The sequence below is a fragment of the Rhincodon typus genome, chromosome 29 (assembly GCF_021869965.1).
Source record: "Rhincodon typus isolate 14 chromosome 29, sRhiTyp1.1, whole genome shotgun sequence".
NCBI classification, from domain to species: domain Eukaryota; kingdom Metazoa; phylum Chordata; class Chondrichthyes; order Orectolobiformes; family Rhincodontidae; genus Rhincodon; species Rhincodon typus.
This window is the reverse complement of record NC_063360.1, coordinates 644,414-668,245: the sequence shown is the minus strand read 5'-3', so window position 1 is coordinate 668,245 and position 23,832 is coordinate 644,414. Positions and strand designations below refer to the sequence as shown.

General features: G+C 42.1%; 1 protein-coding gene across 1 annotated transcript in view; it reads right to left on the bottom strand.

Moving 5' to 3' along the window:
- LOC109930126 (cystinosin-like) overlaps positions 1-22,777 on the bottom strand; it is a 62,444-nt gene extending 39,667 nt beyond the window's left edge. Inside the window, exons 1-5 of the mRNA XM_048613875.1 lie at positions 22,708-22,777; positions 17,792-17,870; positions 13,215-13,299; positions 5,106-5,215; positions 1,272-1,344 (exon numbers count right to left, since the gene is read on the bottom strand). Of these exons, the coding sequence (XP_048469832.1) occupies positions 1,272-1,344; positions 5,106-5,215; positions 13,215-13,299; positions 17,792-17,870; positions 22,708-22,777 (417 nt within the window). The remainder of the gene's footprint in view (positions 1-1,271; positions 1,345-5,105; positions 5,216-13,214; positions 13,300-17,791; positions 17,871-22,707) is intronic.
- Between the last annotated feature and the right edge of the window lie 1,055 nt (positions 22,778-23,832).

Here is a 23,832-nt window from a genome sequence, read left to right as displayed (position 1 = left end):
ACACCGAGATCTCTCTGCTCATCCACACTACCAAGAATCTTACCATTAGCCCAGTACTCTGTATTCCTGTTACTCCTTCCAAAGTGAATCACCTCACACTTTTCCGCATTAAACTCCATTTGCCACCTCTCAGCCCAGCTCTGCAGCTTATTTACGTCCCTCTGTAACCTGCAACATCCTTCCGCACTATCCACAACTCCACCGACTTTGGTGTCATCCACAAATTTACTAACCCATCCTTCTACGCCCTCATCCAGGTCATTTATGAAAATGACAAACAACAGTGGCCCCAAAACAGATCCTTGAGGTACACCACTAGTAACTGAACTCCAGGATGAACACTTCCCATCAACCACCACCCTCTGTCTTCTTACAGCTAGCCAATTTCTGATCCAAACCGCTAAATCACCCTCAATCCCATGCCTCCGTATTTTCTGCGATAGCCTACCATGGGGAACCTTATCAAACGCTTTACTGAAATCCATATACACCACATCAACCGCTTCACCCTCATCCACCTGTTTGGTCACCTTCTCAAAGAACTCAATAAGGTTTGTGAGGCACGACCTACCCTTCACAAAACCTAGGACTTGGCTGGAGGGTTGGAGCACTGCAGCCTTACCATCATGTACATGTTAGAAGAACCCAAACTAAAACAATTACTACCAATAAGACCAAAAAATGTAGGAGCAGAATTAGGCCATTTGGCCCATCAAGTCTGCTCCATCATTCGATCATGACTGACATGTTTCTCAACCCATTCTCCTGCCTTCGCCCATAACCCTTGATCCCCTAACTAATCAAGAATCTCTGTCTTAAATACACTCAATGACTTGGCCTCCACAGCCTTCTGTGGCAATGAGTTCCACAGATTCAATACTCTATGGCAGAAGAAATTCCTCTTCATCTCAGTACTAAAGGATCACCTCTTCACTCTGAGGCTGTGTCTTCGGGTTCTACTAATAGAAATGACTTCTCTACACTTACTCTATCCAGGCCTCTCAGAATTCTCCAGGTTTTAATGAGATCCCCCGCTCATCCTTCTAAACTCCATTGAATACCTATAGTCCTCAACTGTTTCTCACATGACAAGCCCTAGGATCATTTTTATAAACCTCCTTTGGACCCCCTCCAACTCCAGCACATCCCTATTTTGATACAAAGCCCAAAACTGCTCACAGTATTCTAAATGCGGTCTGACCAGAGTCTTACACAGCCTCAGCAATACATCTCTGCTCTTATATTCTAGCCTTCTTGAAATGACTACTAACATTGCCTTTGCCTTCCTGGATCCCAATGGCAAACATTTGAGGGGTCACTACAGAGTCAATCAGAACCTCTAGCCTGATGTCAACAATGATGCAAGTCTTCTTTACGACAAAATCACTTCATGATGTTGGTAGTTAAAACCTAAGTCACAGCCTATTACAATTTTGGCATGAATTATTCCATCTTTCAAAATCATATTTGCACACAATGGCCATATTAGCCCCTGGTCTGACAGCATCTCAAATGTAATATTCCCTTTGCTAAAATTCCTCCAGAGCCTTACTTCTCCTCATAACTTCCTTCAGCCCAACAACTCCAAGTTGTCCATGTCCCTGACTTCCTTTGCCCCAAAAATACTGTCACGCCATCAGGTGCCTCAGCCCTAAGCTCTACAATTCCTTTCTTAAACATCTCTGCCTCTCTCTATCCATTCAAAGGTGTGCCTAAACCTTCCCTTTGATCAACTTTTTTTATTCTGCCTTCGAATCTCCTATTGCTAAGAGTCAAATGTTGAGAGAAAATCCTCCTGAACATGTTAGTAGTGCAAATCAGGGCAGGACTTATACAATTAATGGTAAGGTCATGGGGAGTGCTTCCAAACAAAGATCTTGGAGTGCAGGTTCATAGTTCCTTGAAAGTGGAGTCGCAGGTAGACAGTGTAGTGATGGCGGCGTCTGGTACGTCTGCATTTATTGGTCAATGCACTGAGTATAGGAGTTGGGAGGTCATGTCCTGTACAGCTGCAACATTGGTTAGGCCACTTTTGGAATACTGCATTTAATTTTGGTCTGCTTGCTACAGGGAAGATGTTGTGAAACTTGAAAGGGTTCAGAAAAGATCTACAAGGCTGTTGCCAGGGTTGGAGTGTTTCAGGGAGAGGCTGAATAGACTGGGGCTATTTTCCCTGGAGCGTTGGAGGCTGAGAGGTAACCTTACAGAGGTTTATAAAATCATGAGGGGCATGGATAGGGTGAACAGTCAAGGTCCTTTCCCCAGGTTAGGGGAGTCCAAAACTAGAGGGCATAGGTTTAAGGTGAAAGGAGAAAGATTTAAAATGGACCCAAGGGGCACTTTTCATGCAGAGGGTGGTGCGTGTATGGAACGAACTGCCAGAGGTGGTGGTGGAGGCTGATATAATTACAACATTTAAAAGGCATATGGATGGGTATCTGAATAGGAAGTGTTTAAGACAGATATGGGCCAAATGCTGGCAAATGGGACTAGATTAATTTAGGATATCTAGTCAGCATGGATAAGTTGGACTGGTGTCCGTTTCCATGCTGTACATCTCTACGACTCTAAGTACCTAAGGATGTTTCACTATCTGATGAGTTTTGTTCTTGTTCCAAAAGATGAGAACCGTCAGTGATGACAACACCCGAAGTAAACTTTAAGAGTGCTTTGTTCACCTCCAACCAAGGTTTACAGGGAAGCTACCTCAATATCAGAATAAGAGCTTTAGGGAAACAGCTTAGGCTCAGCTGCCAAATCAAACTCCATTCCCAACTCTAATCTCAAATATCCAATTTGAAACCACCCATCATTAATATTCTGACCATTTTACATGCCTTTCACTGGTCAACATATCATATAGCACAGTCTGATAACATCCTTCCTTTCTCCTTGCACCAGAGCGTTATCCTCCAGTTGTTCTATCTTCTCATTTAATTCACACTTCTCATTCAATATTTCAACTTCCTACTGTGCCAAGAATAACACCAGAAGCCAATTCAAAATTATCAGTCAAGCTAGCAGTGTGATGCAGTTGTTCATGCTCAACACAGGATGAGTTTTATGTAGGTAGAAGGAATTTGTACATATATTTGGTCTTTTTCATGGAAAAAGAGGTCACAGAGACTGCAATATTTGCTGCATTCCCATGGCAACACTCTGACCACTAAGAATGAAGACTGACAGTTAATTGCACACAATACATCTCCATGCCAGTCACAGCCCCACCAATCAACACTGTCTTCTCATGCTGAAGCAATTGACCCTTTTACCAAGTCTGTTTCTTGCAGCCTAGTCCTGATCAGTGCAAGATGAAAAGCTTCAACTTCTTGACTCCTTTCAAAAACATTTACTTCTGCCATCTTAGCATTCCTACTACTACTTTACTTCCCAATCACTGTACCTCTTCCTTTCATCTTGCCCTAATGAATGCAATATAAGCAATACATCAATGAACTGAGCACACATGCTTAGTGCTCTCTGCAATGTCCAATGTTTCTACTAAGTGTTACTCTAAACAATCACAAATGCCCTGTCAGACCTAGACCTAGTGGTATTATCGCTGGACTGTTAATCCAGAGATCTGGATAACATTCTGGGGACCTCAGTACGAAACCCGCCATAGCAGATGGTGAAATTTGAATTCAATAAAAAAAAATCTGGAATTAAGAATCTAATGACCATGAATCCATTGCCGATTGTTGGGAACCCATCTGGTTCACTAATGTCCTTTAGAGAAGGATACTACCATACTTACCTTGTCTGGTCTACATGTGACTCCAGACCCACACCAGTATGGCTGACTCTGAACTGCCCTCTGGGCAATTAGGGATGGACAATAAATGCTGCCTAGCCAGTGACGTCCTCCTCCCATTAATGAATTAAAAAACCCTTCAATTACAGACTACAGTAAACCTAACACAATGATAATGGGGGACTTTAATTATCCTAACATTTACAGGAATAGCAATAACATAAAGAGCAGAAAATGTGTTCAGGAAAATTTTTTTGATCAGTATATTTCTTGTGCAAGGAAAGATCGTCAGGATCCAGTGTCAGAATGGGAGCTTTTAGGAATAGTATTCATAGTACTAAATGCTTGGCCATAGAAAAGAACAAGCTGCAATTTATGGTAAAAGAGAGAAGTTAACTGGAGGATCAGTGCAGTGATTTGGCCCAGTTAAATTGGAATTAAGATTGTCTATCAAAAGGCAACAAAAACAATTGCCTGCCTTTAAAGTGGACACTAAGGAACGTACTTCAACTCAAACAAAAGAGAAAGGCATAGCTACCAAAACCAGAGCACTTTGGATGACGACAGAGATAGGTGGACTGACACAGATTAAAAAAATGGGGAAGTATGATAGGTGTAAAGGAATGTGAAATGCTACATTTTGATAGGGACAGCATAAAGGGGTTGCTGCAAAACAAGTGGCCTGGGGCATATATGCACGAATTGTTGAAGGTAGGATTGGTTAACAAAGTGGTTTAAAACCCATATGGGATCTTGGGCTTTATAAATAGGTGCAAAAAACACAAAAGTTAGGAAGTTATGATAAATTTTTAGAGACCACTGATTGTCTCACTACTGGACGAGTTTGTCCTAATTTTTAGGAAGATATAAAGGCTTTAGATAGGGTGCAGAAAAGATTTAAAATTGGCTTCAGGCATGAAAGACGTCAGTTACATGGATAGTTTACAGAAGCTGGGCCTTTTAACATTTGAAACAAGATGGTTCAGAGATTTAATAGAGGTATACAAAATCGTGCGGGATTAAGATAGAGCAAATAGAGAAAATCTGGTCACATTAGCTGAAGGCTCGAGAACCAGAAGATACAGATTTAAGGTGAATAACAAGAGAAAAGGTGAGTGACATGAGGAAAATCTTTTTTTGAAGCAATGTTAGAATCTGGAATACACAGGCCAAGAGTGTAGTGAAAGCAGCTTCAATTATGGCTTTCAAAAGGGAATTAGATCAATAGCTTACGAGAAAATGTTGCCCAAAAAAAAAAAAAAGGCAGCAGAATGGGGTAAGCTAAATGGCTCTTACTTAAAACGGTCTCAGGCTGAATGGACCGAATGGCCACATGACAATATCTACGCACCTGGTCACATTGCTGGTGCGGTTGTTTTGAAGATTCACAGTGGTCTGACCAACCTCAACTCCTCTGACTGGTAAAACTGTCGAATTCGCTGAGTGAGCAGGTAATATAATCTGTTAGAAGAAAATATGTGAAATTAATATTTCTAATGTGCAAGGCAACATGGAAGGGGATCAATTAGAAGAATGTGTGGGCACAAGGTACTGTTGATTAGAAAATAATAAAGGGAGAATGTACTGTAAAAAAAACAAATGGACGCGTTAGTAAAATGAACCCTTTGGTACCTAGGGTACCTAAAGCCAAGTGACAAGGCAAGAAGATCAGGGATGCTGCTCACCTGTTTCAATATTGTAGATAATCGTCAAGGAATAAGAAATAATTTTACATAAACTTTCCAAACGAACAGTGATTAAGACAGAAATTGCCAGAGAAACTCAGCAGATCTGGTAGCATCTGAGGAGAGAAAGCAGAGACAATAATTTGGGGAGACAGTTGGGGTGAACAACAGTTATGCAGACAAAGGAATGGATAGAATGAAAAGCTGCTAATGGGGACTATTACTGGCCCCGTAAAGACTCCTATAAAGACACCATTCCATTCTCCAAGTTCCTATCACATCTGTTCTGATTCTACCTTCCACAGGGGAGCCTCAGGAATGTCCATTTTTTTCCTCCACAGAGGATTCCCCACCACCCTGGTTGACGGTACTTTCAGCTGTGTTGACCCATCTCCTACACTTATGCCCTCAGCCCTCTCTTCTCTCTCACAATACCGATAGTCTCTTCCCTGGTTCTCACTTTCCTCTCACTAACATCCACATTGAAAGGATTATATGAACGCAATTCCATCACCTCCAGCAGGACACCACCACCAGATATATTCCTCTTCCATGCCTGGTCAGTTTTCCGCAGAGACTGTTGCCTCCATAACACTCTAGTTTACTCCTGTTCCATTCCCAACACCACCCCAGACCCCCAAAGCATCTTCCCATGCAAGTGCAAAAGTTGCAACACCTGCCCATTTACTTCCTCCCTCCTCATTATCCAAGGCCCCAGACACACTTTACAGGTGAAGCAGCAATTTACCAGCACATCACTCAATCTAGTTTACCGTATCACCGCTCACAACGTGGCCTCCTCAACAATGGGCAGACAAAATAATAGGCAAGGTAGATGAATTTAGAGCTTTGTTTAGTACTTGGAACTATGACATTATTGCAACTACAGAGTCTTGGCTGAAAGACGGACAGGATTGGCAGCTGAATATCCCTGGATTTGGACATTTCAGGAATGATAGAAAGGGATGTAAAAGAGGTGGGGGAGTTGCATTCCTGCTAAAGGAATATCTCACAGCGGTACTGAGGGAAGATACATCAGAGGACTCGTGCAGTGAGGCAATATGGGTAAAACTCAGGAATAGAAAAGGTGAAGTCACATTGCTGGAGGTATACTACAGACCTCCCAACAGCCAGCAGGAGATATAGGAGAGAATATGCTGACAGATTCTAGAAAGATGTAAAAACAGCAGGGTTGTTTTATAGTGGGTGATTTTAAATTCCTCTATATTGACTGGGACTCAGTTTGGGCTAGGGGCTTGGATGGGCAGAATTTGTAAGAACCATTTCAGAGGGTTTCTTGACACAGTATATAAACAGTCCAACCCGGGAAGGGGTTATACTGGACCTGGTTTTGGGAAATTAGCCTGGCCAGGTGAGTGAAGTTTCAGTGGGGAAGCATTTCAGGAGTAGTGACCATGTCTCAGTGGTTAACACTGTTGCCTTACAGCACCAGGGACCTGGGTTCGATTCCAGCCTCAGGCGACTGCCTGTGTGGAGTCTGCACATTCTCCCCGTGTCTGCGTGGGTTTCCTCTGGGTGCTCCGGTTTCCTCCCACAGTCCAAAGATGTACAGGATAGGTGGATTGGCCTTGCTAAATTGCACGTAGTGTTCAAGGATGTATAAATTAGGTGGTTTATAGGGGGTGGGTCTGGGTGGGGTGCTCCAAGGGTCGGTGTGGACGTGTTGGGCCGAAGGGCCTGTTTCCACACTGTAGGGATTCTATGATCTATAATGCTGTTAAGTTTTAAGATACTCATGGATAAGGATAACAGCAGTCCTCAGGTGAAAGTGTTAAACTGGGGGAAGGTGAACTACAACATTATTAGGCAGGAACTGGAGAATTTTGATTGGAGGTTGCTGTTTGAGGGTAAATCCACCATCGGACATATGGGAATACTTCAAATGGCAATTGATAAGAGTTCAGGAGCGGCATGTTCCTGTGAGACTGAAGGACAGGTATGGCAAGTTACGTGAACCTTGGATGACCAGGGATGTTATGGTCTTGGTCAAAAAGAAAAAAGAAGCATATGTAAGGTCTAGGAGGATGGGAATTGAAGAAACCCTTGAAGTATATGAGGAAAGTAGGAAAGAACTTAAAACAAGGAATTAGAAGGGCTAAAAAAGTGGTTATGAAAAGTCATTAGCAAACAGGATTAAGGAGAATCCCAAGGCTTTTTATACATATATAAAAAGTAAGAGGATAGTCAGGGAAAGAATTGCCCCACACCAGAACAAAGGAGGGAATCTACGTGTGGAGCCAGAAGAGATAGGAGGGATTCTAAATGATTACCGTGTGTCAGTATTCATGAAAGAGAAGAAATTGGTGGAGGATGATCGCAGGGAAGGGAGTATTAAATTTCTAAGCCATGTTGCTATTAAAAAAGGAAGAGGTGTTGCGCATCTTAAAAAGTATTAAAGGTAGATAAGTCCCTGAATCCTGATTGGATCCATCCCAGAATATTGAGGGAGGCAAGAAAATAAATTGCTGTAGCATTGACAGACATCTTTGTATCCTCTTTGGCTACAGGGGAGATCCCATGGAATGGAGAATAGCCAACGTTGCCCCACTGTTTAAGAAGGGTAACAGGGATAATCCAGGAAATTACAGGCCTGTGAGCCTCACGTTGTGGTAGGCATGTTATTGGAAAAGATTCTCAGGGACAAGATCTATATGCATTTCGAATCAAATGGCTGTATTAGCGACAGACAGCATAGTTGTGTGGGGGAAGAGGTCATGCCTCACTAATTTGATCAAGTTTTTTGAGGAGATGACAAAGATAACTGATGAGGGAAAAGCAATTGATGTTGTCTGCATGGACTTCAGTAAAGCCTTTGATAAGCTCCCTCATGACAGACTGGTACAAAAGGTGAAGTCACATGGTATCAAGGGTGACCTGGCAAGATGGATACAGAACTGGCTTAGTCATAGAAGACAGAGGTGTTATAAAGGGGAAGGTCAATCAAAACCCTCTAATAATTAACCTGAAACACAAGCCCCAATCTATTATGACAGGAGTAGAGGTTCACTTGTAATAATTACCCCCGAAACACCTAGAGAAGCTCGCCTTTCCCCTCGCAATTGTTAAAAGTGTGGTTAAAAGAAAGAAAATCCCTGATCCACTCTATAAATAACAAGTTACAATTTATTTATTTATCTTAATGAACAAATTAACAGAATTACTAACAAACCAAACAATTAACCCCACTCAGAGTACCAACTATTCCCTAACTGAACTAAGTTCTACTGGAATGCTGTTCAAATAAACTGGCCTGGGGGTTTCTTTTACTCTGGATGGTCGCAGAAAACAGTAGAATTGGTCATTTTAATAACTGAATAACTAGTCCCACTTAGAGTCAGAGTAATACAGCATGGAAACAGGCCCTTCAGCCCAAACTGTGGGCTGTGGACAGTGACTAGTGGAGTAATGAGGACTTGATTCCCAGTGCATGTCTCCCCTCAGTGTCAGAGAGGACGCATCTGAAAATGATTCCATCGAAGAGTAAAAGGACATTTCCTACTCTCCAATAATGTCAATGATATGAAACACAAACCAGCCAAATGAAATAACTGCACAAATCAATTGCTGACAGCAGCCTGACAAAGCCTTAGACTGAAGGCAGAAATTGCTGGAGAAACTCTGCAGATCTGGCAGCATCTGTGGGGAGAGAAACAGAGTTAATGTTTCGCATCCAGTGAGCGTTGTTTCCTTCTCTCCACAGATGCTGCCAGACCCAACAATATCTCTTTTGGTTTCAGATTTCCAGGATGTTCAGTTCATGGTTTAACGTTAGAGAAAGGTGAAGTCGCCAAACAACAGCAACAAGGAGAGCGAGAGCGAGAGAGAGCGAGAGCGAGAGAGCACGAGAGAGAGCGAAAAAAAAACAAGGGACCCATTTGTTTGTTTTTAGTTTTATTAAAAAGAAAAACAAGGATAAGGCAAGCATTTTCTTTTGAAGGCAGTAATTCCTGGCACCTAGAATGAATTCCTTAGCCTTGTAAGAAGCTGCTTGCAGGATGTGTTTGGATTTATTCTCTCCCATCCACATTTTAAAAAAAAAGCTTTTTGAAAAACAAAGATGTGTTTTACCAGACAGTAGGGCTCTCATTAGAGTGTGAAGGAGAGCGGGGGAGAGAGACAGCACGTGAGAGAACGCAAGCGAGAGCCACACACACACACAACCGGTGGTTTCAGCTGAGGGTGTCCATACTTCAGGCTAGGGTAGTGAGTAAGAAGGACAGTCCCTCTTAGTCAACAACAAAAACAGAAATTACTAGAAAAGGTCAACATCTGTTGATAGAAATCAGAGTGTTAACTATTCCGGTCAAGTGACCGTTCCTCATGGCTGGAGCAAGGGGCTCTGTACCTGCTGCTTTTCTCCTGAAAAATCGTGCCGGCTCAATGCAGCAAGCACCTCTCCGCTGTTAAATACTGACCTTTGAGTCTGTCATCAGCTGCTGATGGTAATCCTTACTTGGTGCTGGAGCTTGAGCGCGGATTTCAAAAAGTGTCCTTTTAACATTTTGGATGCTTCTCATTACCAGAGCAATGACACCAAATGTAAACAAGAGCAGCCGCGATTAATTTTACTTTACATCAGGTCCGCACAGTGCCAATTCGACACCCACACCACTTTTATATTTTGGGGGTTAAGAAATAAATAAAAAAAAAAAATCGCCGATGGGTGAAGCCAATTTAAAAATAAATTAAATTATTGTCAAGAACTCCGGACCTGATCGACAGCACTTGGGACTTGGAAAGGTCCAATAAACCCAATTAATTAAAACAACAATAAATTAAAATTTAATCTCTCCAAGTTCACACAGAACATGTCTTCTGGAAAGTTCGGTCTTTTCTGTTGATCATCTGTCAGCAAAGTCTTCTCTTTCTGCTGTTCTGTCTAATTTCTTCTGTGATGACTTTGAACTAAAAATACTGTGGTATGTTTGATGGGGCCTTTTAAGACAGCTTAATGATGTTGAGAGAGTCAGGTTTATGTCTCAGATGGCAGAGTCACTTTCGTTTCAGATGACAGTTGACTCTCTGCCGATTTTCCAAATGCCCTCTTTTTCTACCCTTGTTGACTTGTCCATTTCTTACACTAGGATTGGTCCCAGGCTGTCAACACCATCAGATTTAAATTCAATTAGCTTTCAGTATCTAGGGCCTGGTTTAAATTAATTGGCTAAATTCAAAAACCTGTTGTCCTAGTAAAAATGCTGCTTTGCCTAATATCAGTATAAACCTTCAATACATATGTTTCAATTCATGAAATCTCTGTGCAGCTGCTTGCAGACATTTTCTGTTTAAATCTCTAGGCTGGGAAAGCACTCTAAGGGACCATGCATTTTTCTCCCTTATTATTTTTACAAACACTTTCTAGCTTCCTGCCTTCCAATTCAGGAGTATTCTACGCAAGTTTGTAACAGAAGATAGCGATGGAAGAATGCTTTTCGGAATGGAGAATTGCAATTAGTGGTCAGTCACAGGGATCAGTGCTGAGACCTCTGCTTTTCGTGATCTACATAAATGATTTGGAGGAAAACATAGCTGGCCTAACAAGTAAGTTTGTGGACTATACAAAGGTTTGAGTTGCGGATAGTGAGGAAAATTGTCAGAGGATACAGAAGGATACAGATCAGTTGGAGGCTTGGACAGAAAAGTGGCAGATGGAGTTTAATCTGGACAAACGTGAAGTGATGCGTTTCGGAAGGTTAATTACAGGTGGAAATTATACAGTGAACGGCAGAACTCTGAGGAGTATTGATATGTGGAGGGATCTGGGTGTACAGGTCCATAGATCACTGAAGGCAGCAGCACAGGTACAGCTTGTTTTTATTGGAAGGTGCATTGAGTACAAGGACAGACAAGTCATGTTGCAGCTCTACAGTATTTGGATACAGAACTAGCTCCAAGGTAGACGACAGAGGGTGGTGGTGGAGGGTTGCTTTTCAGACTGGAGACCTGTAACCAGCAGTGTGCCACAAGGATGGTGCCGACTCCACTGCTTTTCATCATTTATATAAATGATATGGATGTGACCATAAGAGATATGGTTAGTAAGTTTGCAGATGACAGCAAAATTAGAGGTGTAGTGGGCAGCGAAGAAGGTTTCGTGATCAGATGGGCCAACAGGCCGAGGAGTGGCAGATGGAGTTTAATTTAGATAAATGAGAGGTGCTGTATTTTTGGAAAGGCAAATCAGGGCAGGATTTATACATTTAAATGACAGGGTCTTGGGGAGTGATGCTAAACAAAAGAGACCTTGGAGTGCATGTTCATAGTTCCTTGAAAGTGGAGTTGCAGGTAGATAGGATAGTGAAAAAGGTGTTTGACATGTGTCTCTTTACTGGTCAGTGCATTGAGTAAAGGAGTTGGGAGGTCATCTTGCGGCTATACAGGACATTAGCTAGGCCACTTTTGGAATACTGCGTGCAATTCTAGTTTCCCTGCTATAGGAAGAATGTTATGAACATTGAAAGGGTTCAGAAAAGACGTACAAGGATGTTGCCAGGGTTGGAGAGTTTGAGTAAAGGCTGAATAGGCTAGGGCTATTTTCCCTGGAACATTGGAGGCTGAGGGGTGACCTTATAGAGGTTTATAAAATATCATGAGGGGCACGGATAGGGTAAATAGCCAAGGCCTTTTCCTAAGTGTGGGAGAGTCCAAAGCTAGAGGGCATAGGTTTAAGGTGAAAGGGGAAAGATTTAAAAAGGATCTAAGGGGTAACTTTTTCACACAGAGGGTGGTGCACGTATGGAATGAGCTGCCAGAGGAAGTAGTGGCGGCTGGTACAATTACAACATTTAAAAGGCATCTGGATGAGTAAACAAATAGGAAGGGTTTAGAGGGACATGAGCAACATGCTGGCAAATGGGACTGGATTTATTTAGGATATTTGGTCGGCATGGACAAAGTGGACCGAGGGATTTGTTTCCATGTTGTACATTCCTATGACTCCACCACACTTGGAATATTGTGTACAGTTCTGGTCACCACATTACCAGAAGGACGTGGTTGCTTTGAAGAGAATACAGGAAAGGTTTACTAGGACGTTGCCTGGTATGGGGGATTTTAGCTACAAAGAAAGGTTGGATAGACTGGGTTTGTTTTCACTGGAACGCAGGAGGTTGAGTGAGCGGCCTGATAGTAGTTTATGAATGGCATAGATAGATTGGAAAATGTGAGGCCTTTTTCCCGGGGTTGAGGGGTCAATTACTAGGGGACACAGGTTCAAGGCACGGGGAAGTGGGGACGGAAAATTCAAGAGAGATTTTCCACACAAAAAGGGTGGCGAGTGCCTGGAATGCACTGCCAGAGGTGGTGATGGAAGCAGACACAATAGCAGCATTCAAGAAACACCTGGACGAATAAATGAATTGGAAGGGAATTGCAGGATATGGATCCGATAAGTGAGGACAGTTTTAGTATGGACAGGCAAAATGTGTTGACAGAGGCTTGGAGAACTGAAGGGCCTGTTCCTGTTCTGTGTTGTTCTTTGTGCATGTTAAGGTGGCAGAGGCAGAAACCCTTGTAACACTTGAGAAGCATTTAGATGTGCACTTGCGATGCCAAAGCATACAAGGCCAAAGGCCAAGTGCTGGAAAATGGGACTAGAATAGTTAGCTGGTTCTTTTGACTGGCACAGACATGATGAGCTGAAGGGCCTTTTTCTGTGCTGTCTGACTCATTGAAAATCCCTTGGGAAATGAACAAGATAATCATTTGATCAAATGTAAAGTTAAACAGTACTGGAAAATGGTATCATAACTTACATATTCAGGCAGTTCGACAACTGAAGTCTGCTTCGATGAGAATGTAACATTAAACGTGACAACTAGAGTCTCCTGCAAGCGTGCACTGTGAGGGAAACAGCATAGAAGGTTTCTACACTTTGCAACTGTACGAATAACCTATTTGAAATGAACCTTAAAAAAGAACTTGTAAAAGGTTCTATACAATACATCTTCAGGATACTCCAATACAATTTCCACACAACTGATTACCTCCAAAGTGCAGTCATTTTTGCAGGAAACACTGCAATATGGCCCCACAAACAGCAATGAGTTAAACTGAAGACAATTTGCGCCTGGATGTTGCTCAAAGGCTGCATTAAATTCTGCTATCGGTTAGATGTGTTAGGCAGCATGATGGCACAGTGGTTAGCACTGCTGCCACACAGTGCCAGGAACCCGGGTTCGATTCCACCCTCGGGCGACTGTCTGTGTGGAGTTTGCACATTCTCCCCGTGTTGTGCAGGTTTCCTCCGGGTGCTCCGGTTTCCTCCGACAGTCCAAAGATGTGCAGGCTAGGTGGATTGGCCATGCTAAATTGCCTGTAGTGTTCAGGGAATTGTAGATTAGGTGGGTTATAGGGAGATGGGTCTGGGTGGGATGTCTGAGGGTCAGCGTGGACTTGTTGGGCTAAAGGGCCTGTTTCCACACTGTAGGGATTCTATGATCTATGATCTTCTATGAAAATACAATCAGCCATGATTTAATTGCCTGCTGGAACAGGCTCAAGGTTCTAATGGCCAACTTGTGTTCCAATGTTATTCCTACCTCCTTATATATATTAAGCCTCTATTAGGGGGTCAAAATATTTGTTCCCCTTGAAAAAAGTCTGAAATATTTTCAAAGGGTATTTCTGGAGGTTTCCTTTTCTATTCTTACTAATAGACAATACAGTGATGTAGCAATGTTATAGAACATAGAGCACAGAACAATATAGCACAGGAGCGGGTCATTCGGCCCACGATGTTGTGCAGGATATGACAACAAATGAAACTAACCCTTTCTGCCTGCCCTTGGTCCATATCCCTCCATTCCTTGCAAATCCATGTGCTTATCTAAAAGTCCTTTAAATGCTCTTATCGTATCAGGTCCACCACCACCCCGGCAATGCATTCCACACTCCTACGACTCTTAAAAAAAATAAATCCTGCCCCTCGTGTCACCTTTGAACTTTCCCCATTACCTTAAATGCATGCTCCCTAGCTGTAGACATTTCAACTCTGGGGAAAAAAAAAAAAGACTCTGAACATCAACCCTATCTACGCATCTCAATTTCATAAACGTACATCAAGTCTCCGCTCAGCCTCCACTGCTCAAGAGAAAACAGCTTGAGTTTTTCTAGCCTCCCCTTATAACTCATACCCTCTAATCCAGGCAGCATCCTGGTAAACCTCTTCTACACCCTCTCCGAAGCCTCCACATCTTTCCTGTAATGTGGCGACCCAGAACTGAACACAATTCTCTAAGTGTGGCCTAACCAAAGTCTTATAAAGCTGCAACATGACACCCCGACTCTTGCACTCAATTCCCCGACCAACAAAGGCAAGTATTCCAACAGCTTTCTTTATCACTCTATCTACTTGCGTGGCCACTTTCAAGGAGGCATGCACTTGAACCTCAGATCGCTCTGTACATCTATGCTGTTCAGGGTCCTGCCATTAAGTGTATGCTTTTCCTTAACATTTGATCTCCCAAATTGCAGCATCTCACACTTACACGGATTAAACTCCATCTGCCATTTTTTCTGCTCATATCTGCAACTGATCTACATCCTGCTGTATCCTTTGACAACCTTCTAGACCATCCACAACTGCACTGATCTATCATCTGCATACTTACTAACTCACCCACCTATGTTTTCATCCAAGTCATTTACATATATCACAAACAGCAGGGGTCCCAGTACGGATCCCTGTGGAACACCCATAGTCACGGACCTCCGTCCTGAAAACACTCTTCAACTACTACCTTCTGTCTTCTATGGGAAAGCCAATTCTGAATCCATGCAGCCAAGTGGAGCCCATGCATCTTAATGGTCTGGATGAACCTACCATGAGATACCTTGTCGAAAGCCTTACTAAAATCACGTAAACAACATCCATTGCTCTATCCTCATCGATTACCTTTGTCACCTCCTCGCAAAATTCAATCAAGTTAGTCAGACATGATCTGCCCTGCACAAAGCCATACTGACTGTCCCTAATTAGGCCATGCTTTTCTAAATGTGCGTAAATCTGATCCCTAAGAATTCTCTGCAATAGTTTCCCAATCACTGATGTAAGACTCACCAATCTATTGTTTCCTCGATTATCCCTATTTCGCTTCTTGAACAGAGGAACAACATTAGCTACCTGCCAGTCCTCCAGGACCTCTCCAGTGGCTGGCGAGGATATATAAACATCTTGCTCAAGGCCCGAGCAATCTCCTCTCTTGCCTCGCTCAATAACCTGGGGTAGATACCATTGGGCCCTGGGGACTTATCTACCTTAATGCTCTCCAAGAGATCCAACACCTCTTCTTTCTTGATCTCAAAATGACCCAGCATATTAGCATGTTCTACACAAATCTCACTATCCTCTATATCCTTTTCTTGGGTCAATACCGATGCAAAGTACTCATTCAGGATCTCACCCACATCCTCTGTATCCAAGCACAAGTTCCTCCTTTATCCTTGAGTGGTCCTACCTCCTCCTCTTGTTTTTAATGTATCTATAGCATACCTTTGGATTCTCTTTAACCACAATTGCTAAGGTCATTTCATGGCCCCTTCTTGCTCTCCTAATTCCCTGTTTGAGTTCTTTCCCGTTTTCCTTACATTCCTCATGGGCCCTGTCTGATTTTACTTTCCTAAACCTTACATTGTTTATTTTTCCCTTTTGACTAAATTCATAATCTCCCCTGCTATCCAAGGGTCCCTTACCTTGCCATCTGTGTCCTTCCTCCTTACTGGAACATGCCAGTCTTGAACTCTTTCAAGTAGGTCTTTAAACAGTTCCCACATGTCAAATATGGACTTGCCTGATAACAGCTCCTCCCAATTAACACTCCCTAGCTCCTGCCTAATACTGACGTAATTTGCCCAGCCCCAATTTAGTACCATCCTGCAAAGTCTTGATTTATCCTTGTTCATAGCTATCTTAAAACTTAAGGAGTTGTGATCGCTGTTTCCAAAATGCTCTCCCATTGAAAGGTCAGTCATCTGGCTAGGCTCATTAGCCATTACAAGGTCCCTCTCTAATTGGGCTATCCACACACTGTTTTAAGAAACCCTTTTGAGTGCATTTAATAAATTCTGTCCCATCTAAGCCCCTTGCTCTAAGGAAGCCCCAGTCAATATTGGGGATGTTAAAGTCACCAACTATGACAACTCTGTTGTTATTGCATCTTTCCATAATCTGTCTCAATGACTGTAGTGGGGCCTATGGTATAATCCTGTCAGACTGACTGCACACATCTTATTTTTGAGCTCCACACACATTGCCTCAGTGGATGAGCCCTCCAGCATGTCCTCTCTGACTGCAGATGTAACAATCACCCTGATTAGTAATGCAACTCCTCCATCTCTTTTACCTTCCTTCCTAGCTCTATCATGTCTAAAACCATGAAACCCTGGAACATTGAGCAGCCAGCCCTGTCCCTTTCTCAACCAAGTCACTGTAATGGCCACAGCAGCATAGTCCCATGTACTGATTCAGGCTCTAAGCTCATCTGTCTTACCTGCAATACTCCTTGCATTGAAATAAACACACTTCAGCCCATTAATACCATTGTGTTCATTTACCTGTCTGCCTGTCCTTTCTTTCTGATTTATTGGTCTTAACATCTACCTTCCCTTCAATCCCTCTACTTGCTGATCTGGTTCCCAGCACTCTGCCACTCTAGTTTAAACCCCTTCGAGTAGCACAAGTGAACCTCCCCTGTGATGTTGCCTTCTACATCTGTATATCTTTTAGAATTTTCTTTAGATAAAGATGATTTTACAAATATTATATACTTATATGAAATCACTTAACTTGGAAAATAAATTAGGTGCTCTTGTCAATCTATTATAAATAAATCTCCTATACCATTTTATGATGTACTATTAATATTGACTTTCCAGGAATTAATGCTTCTCTAACTGGGAAAAAATACAGCTTCATGAAAACCTTGGTCAAAATCAAATTCTGGATGTGGACTATCATTCAAGTAACCAGATTACCCACCATTTTATATTCTGTATTCTAACCTTAAAGCCTCAGTATTTCCCAATTGCTTCCCCTTTCCAGAAGGTTCTTGTGTATAATATAGCTTTCTGCCTTCCCCTGCTAGCACATCAATTATAAACTTTGTCGGTCATGAATAAAGTTACACCACCACTCAGGCCCTGTTCCTGAAGACTGCCTTAAGTTGATACTTGGCCTTTTTCCTCTCCAGATTGATAAACACCCAGGGCAACTGTAGGCAAGGTTTACCAGTAGCCCTGCTGCACGTTCCTCCTAATACAACATAACCTTAGCCACCTAATCACAAATCCATTGTGCTTTACTCAGCCAAATATCAGCTGAAACAGAACTAACCTTGGAACAACACTGATGTTTTGAAGTTCACCAATTTGCAAGTCAACATGTGCAGGTGTCTTTAGTGTCACAGAGGTTTCTGAAATCAGACAGAAAAGCATTGAGTGAACTTCTACTTAATGCAGTAAGGATCAGGATGCAGATAATCAGAAACATATTCCTGTTGCACAAATGTAAAAGGAATAGAGGCAAATAGGCACAAGCATCTGTTACAAGTGATTGCAGTTGAGCAATTTCAGATCTATGTTGAGGAACTGGAGTCTGAGCTGCAGACATTGCCCTGCTTCAGGGAAGGGAAAGTTACCCGAATGTTTTGCTCCAGGTGGTGGTCAAACCCCTCAAACTAAGTAATTCAAACCTGGTCTGTGACCAGGGATAGGATGGGGGAAACTACAAGTGGGCAGATAGTGGGATCCAGGAGGCAGTGTCTGAGAAACTTCAGCCACTGCAACTGTCCAACAGTTACAAGGTTCTTGCAAGTCGTGTGGACAATACTGGGGATTAAAGAGAGGATGAGCAAACTAACCACTGCATTGTGGTCAAGTTGGGGAGGACAAAGGAACATACCAGTGATAGGAGACAGTATAATTAGGAGGATAGATATTGTTCCCTTAAGCCATGTGCTCGAGTCCTGAAGACTGTATATTAGCTGCTGGTCCCAAAGTTAAGGACAACTACTCAGGACTGGACCGGAACTTGGAGTGGGAAGGGAGGGCTCCATCTTCATCCATGCTATACAAAAATCATTCAGAAGTCTGGAAAGAATTTCTGAAAATTTTTGAGGAAAATTTTTGAGGCTGGGAGGTAAATTAGAAAGCAAAACCTCCAAGTTAATAATCCTGGGATTACTACAGGAGCCGCAGGCAAAGTGACATTGGATAAATAAAGTCAGAGTTAAATGCATGGCTCAAAAGATTATTATGGGGTACTGGCACTGGTACTGGGATACAAGGGAGCTGTTCCGGTGGACTGGGCTTCACTTGAATCATGCTGGGACTGGTGTTCAGGTGAAGTGATTAAACTAATTAGGTGGGGGTTGGGGAAGGGGTTTACATAGGCTTAAAAAAAACAGAAGGATATGGTAGTTATTGCAGGACAACTATTTGGATAACAATATCCAGAATGAGGGCAGAAGGGACAGTGTGTAAATATAGAAAAACAGCAGCACATAGGATCAAGGAGGAAAAAAAATTAAAAAAGGCAAAATTGATGACTCTATATTTAAATATACTTAGTATTTATAAAACATAAATTAATTAATAGCACAAAGACGTTAAGTTGCATGATCTTATAGCCATTACAAAGACATGGTTATAAAGAGATCAAAGCCAGGAACTAAATATTCAATGTCATGAGAAGGGAAAGGTGGAGGGGTAACTTTTTGGTACAAGGGGGAAGAAGCTTGATAGCAAGGAATGATTTTGGATCAGAAGATGCAGAATCCATACAGCTGCAGGTAAGAAATAACAAGATGATAATAACACTGCTGAGTGCAATCACCAGAGCGTGAGCCAGAGTGATGATGGTGCATCAAGAGTGGGGTGGTGAGCCGGCTGGCGAGGCAGCAGCAGTGAGATCGTGCCAGTGAGGCAGCCCAGAGTGGGATGCTGGCGGAGGCATGGCAAGGGCTAGAAATCTCCAAGTGGGATTGCGGCAGTGGAAAGGAAAGTTGGATTCTTTTAAGTTAGAATAAGACAAGAAAAAAAACTAAGTTAATGTGAATGGCACCATGTATGTACGGCAAAGGTACACACTTTTCACTATATTTTCACATTGAATACACGCGACAATAAGTAAATGATGACTCAATTTATAGGCCTCCTAACAATAGCTACACTGTATGACAGAATAAATCAAGAGATTTTGAAGGCATATTAAAAAAAGCAATGTATCAATCATAGGTGACTTTAATTTTCAAAAAAAAAATGGAAAAATCAAATTGACACAGGTAGCCTTAAGAAAGGATTCAAAGTGTATCTGGGGCAGTTTCCTACAATAGTGTGTTGTGGATCCAATCAGGGATCAGACTATTTTGGATCCAGTGATACGTAAAGAGGCAGGTATAATAATTAATCAGTGTAAAAGATCCCGTAGGAAACAGTGACCACAACTTGATAGAATTTAGCATTCAGTTGGAGTGTTGGAACCCGGAATTGCACAAAGCAGAACAGGAGCATTTATATGGAGTTTTTAAAAGGAATCGATACCCAAAAAGCACAGTCTGCCATTACCTCCGTGACAGACCACAACAAGAAGACACAACACAGCCAAACACACTAGTCACCCTACTGTACATCAGAGATATATCAGAGATGACCAGAAGACTACTCAGACCCCTAGGTATCAGGGTAGCCCACAAACCAACAACCACCCTGCGACAGCTACTGAAGAACGTAAAGGATCCCATACTCACAACAATAAAACTAATGTAATATACAAAATTCCATGCAAGGACTGTGAGAAACATTACATAGGCCATGAACACCAACTAGCCACCAAGAGACACGACCGATTCTCACTGGTCTCAAACAAAGGAGGATGCGAATTCGACTGGGACAACACATCCCTAATAGCACGAGTCGAACAGAGACATGCCAGGGAATTCCTGGAGGCTTGGCATTTCAACCAGAACTCCGTCAACAAGCACATTGAACTGGGCCCGATTACAAACCAGTGAAAAACAGAACTGGAAGTAATGCCAGCCACCTGGTAAGGTGAGGCATATAAATAACAAGCGGGACAGAACACTAACGCCTCACTGGAGGCACACGGGGTGATGAAATGTCTGCAATCAAACATACCAGCTCAGTGAACAAGTCTACACCCTCATCTACAACCCATGCTATAAGTTTTCTCAAAAACTTGTGAACTCTCTCTGGACCATCTCCAAAGCCAGTGTATTGTTCCTTCAAAAAAAGGAAACCAAAATTGTGCTTAAATTTTACAATTTATTATTAAGACTCTAGCTACAGGTAAACAATTATGAACTGTCTCATTTTAGTCCATTACTTTAAAAAGCACAAAAATAAAAACACATGGTCTTTATCTTATTGACTGGCAAAGCACACAACAGGCTGAATGGCCTAATTCTGTGGGTAAGAATATTACTTGGAAGATGGAATGTCACGTGGAACAACCTGAATTTATTCACTGTATAGAAATAGCAGAAATGCAAAGTATTCTTGGGAAAAATGTCTGTGAAGACTGTGTGGAGTTTGCACATTCTTCCCATGTCTGCATGGGTTTCCTCCAGGTGCACTGGTTTTCTCCCACAGTCCAAAGTTGTGCAGGTTAAGTCGATTGGCCATGCTAAATTGCCCGTAGTGTCCACAGATGTGCAGGCTAGGTCGATTAGTTGTAGGAAAAGCAGGGTTACAGGGATCGGGTATGCGGGTCGGATGCTCTTTGGAGGGTTGGTGTGACCTTAATGGGCCAAATGGCCTGCTTCGACACTAAGGATTCTGAGAAAATTAGAGGTCCTCTTTCATGAATCATTGAATGCTAGCATAGAGTTGCAGTAAGCTTAGAAATATGTAAAGACCATGTCTTCTTAGTTTTTAAAATTGTGATATGAAATGAGCAACAACTGTTTTTAAAACCAGTGTTTTGCAAGGATTTCTGTATGATTTGAAAAGTAAGTAACTTGACACTCATAGCAAGCATTGTTTAACCAACTGCTTGAACAAGCATTAATTGAAGTTTTACATTGCACTCAAACTGGAGTTCTATATTCAGATAGAGCTTTAGTTGGGAACAAGTTGATTGGTCACTAGTCCATAGACTAGTCATTGATAACGAAGCTGTTTGCTTTCCAAAAGTCGTGAGATCTGGTCATCAGGGCTGGAAACAAGATATGGAGAGAAACTAACAAGTCTCCCAACAGGAGCTGTCTCTCCATTCCGTGCAGTAATCACTTTAAATCTGAAGAAAACCAGTATCTTTCCTTCAGCAGCCTCTGTAAACTGTGAACTTTAAATGAGAAGTCAGAGACCTCCCAAACACACCTCTTGCAAACCAATGGAAGTATTCAGAAAAGGAAAGCCAAGAAGAAACCTCTAATCAGCAAGAACCAACTTAACAGATCTTGTGAACAAAGATTATTGCACTGCTTTTCTAGTTTTCCCTCTGTCCATGTACTTTTTTAACCGATGTCTGTGTGCAAGAAGTTTTAATTTGTGGAGTTACTTGCTGACAGTTTGTACAGTTTGCCAGTAGCTAGAGTCTAATTACTTGTAATAAACAATAATTCTTATTAATTACAGAAACCTAGTCTGTGTTTCTTACCAATTTGGGTCTAGAAGACACGTAAGTTGGGAAAAATTGCAATCTATTTAAAATATTTAACTTTTGCTTGATTTCCAGTGAGCTACCCCAGTGAGTTGTGAATAATGCCGTGTTGGCCTCCGTTATGAGGGATTTGAATACAGGAATAAAGATTTCCTGCTACAATTACATAGAACCTTGGTGAAACCACACCTGGAGTTTGGTAAGGAGATCAAAAGGAAGAATACACCTGGCATTGCAATGTTTCACAAATTCATTTCTGGGATGGCAGAATTGTTCCACAAGGTGAGATTGAGGAAACTGGATTTGTATTCTCTAGAATTTAAAACAATGATGAGGGGTGTAGTAGATGTGGAAGCATACTTCTCTTGGCTTTGGAGTTGGAGGCAGCGGGAAAGGACACAAATCAGGTAACAGATTCTCAAAATAAGACGTGCACCATTCAGGTGCAAGATAGAGAAGGAATTTCTTCAAAATAGTGAATTGTTGGAATTCTGTACTCCAGATTACGTAGGTTCAGTCCCTCAGTATGTTCAATAATGAGATTGATAGACGTCTTGATATAAGACATCAAGGGATGTGAGATAACGCAAGGAAAATTGGCATCGAGGTGATGATCCGCCTCAACCTACGAGCATGGCAGAACAGGTTCAATGGGCTGCGTAGCTGATTTCTGCTATTTCCTATCATCTCATGTTCCATGTTCCTACCCACTTCCCATATTTTTGGTTGAGAGTCCAGAACTCTGTTTCAAGCTTGAATCTTTCAATGATGATACTTCACAACCCTCTGGAGTAGGGAATTCCAATGATTCACAACCCTTTGATTGAAAGCAATTCTCATCTTAAATCATAATTTAAGCAGTCCCTTATCGCTCAGCTGGCTCCCCTTGTTCTAGCAGAAATAATGTCTCAGTATGTATACTGTCACGACTTTACATAATATAGTACCTTTCAATGAGATCACATCTTATTCTTCCAGACACCAGTGAAAATAGATTCAAATTATTCAGCCTCTCATCATAAGACGGCCCTGAAATTCAAAGGAACCAATCTACAGGGCCTCATTTTGCAACTTCCAATGCAAATATATTTTTCCTTAAATATAGATACCAAAATTACACACACTATTCCAGCTGCAGCCTCACCAAAGCTTCTTTACTCCTCTATTCCAGTGATTTTTTAGGGCTTTTCTGGAAATTCCTTGAGGCATATTTTTCATTCTCTTATTAGGTGATGCAGTCATATAGAACATAGAACACAGAACATTACAGCGCAGTACAGGCCCTTCGGCCCTCGATGTTGCGCCGAACTGTGAAACCAATCTGAAGCCCATCTAACCTAAACTATTCCATTATCATCCATATGTTTATCCAATGACCATTTAAATGCCCTTAAAATTGGCGAGTCTACTACTTTTGCAGGCAGGGCATTCCACGCCCTTACTACTCTCTGAGTAAAGAACCTACCTCTGACATATGTCCTATATCTATTACCCCTCAATTTAAAGCTATGTCCCCTCGTGCTAGTCATCACCATCCGAGGAAAAAGGCTCCCACTGTCCACCCTATCTAATCCTCTGATCATCCTGTATGTCTCTATTAAGTCACCTCTTAACCTTCTTCTCTCTAACGAAAACAGCCTCAAGTCCCTCAGCCTTTCCTCATAAGACCTTCCCTCCATACCAGGCAACATCCTGGTAACTCTCCTCTGCACCCTTTCCAATGCTTCCACATCCTTCCTATAATGCAGTGACCA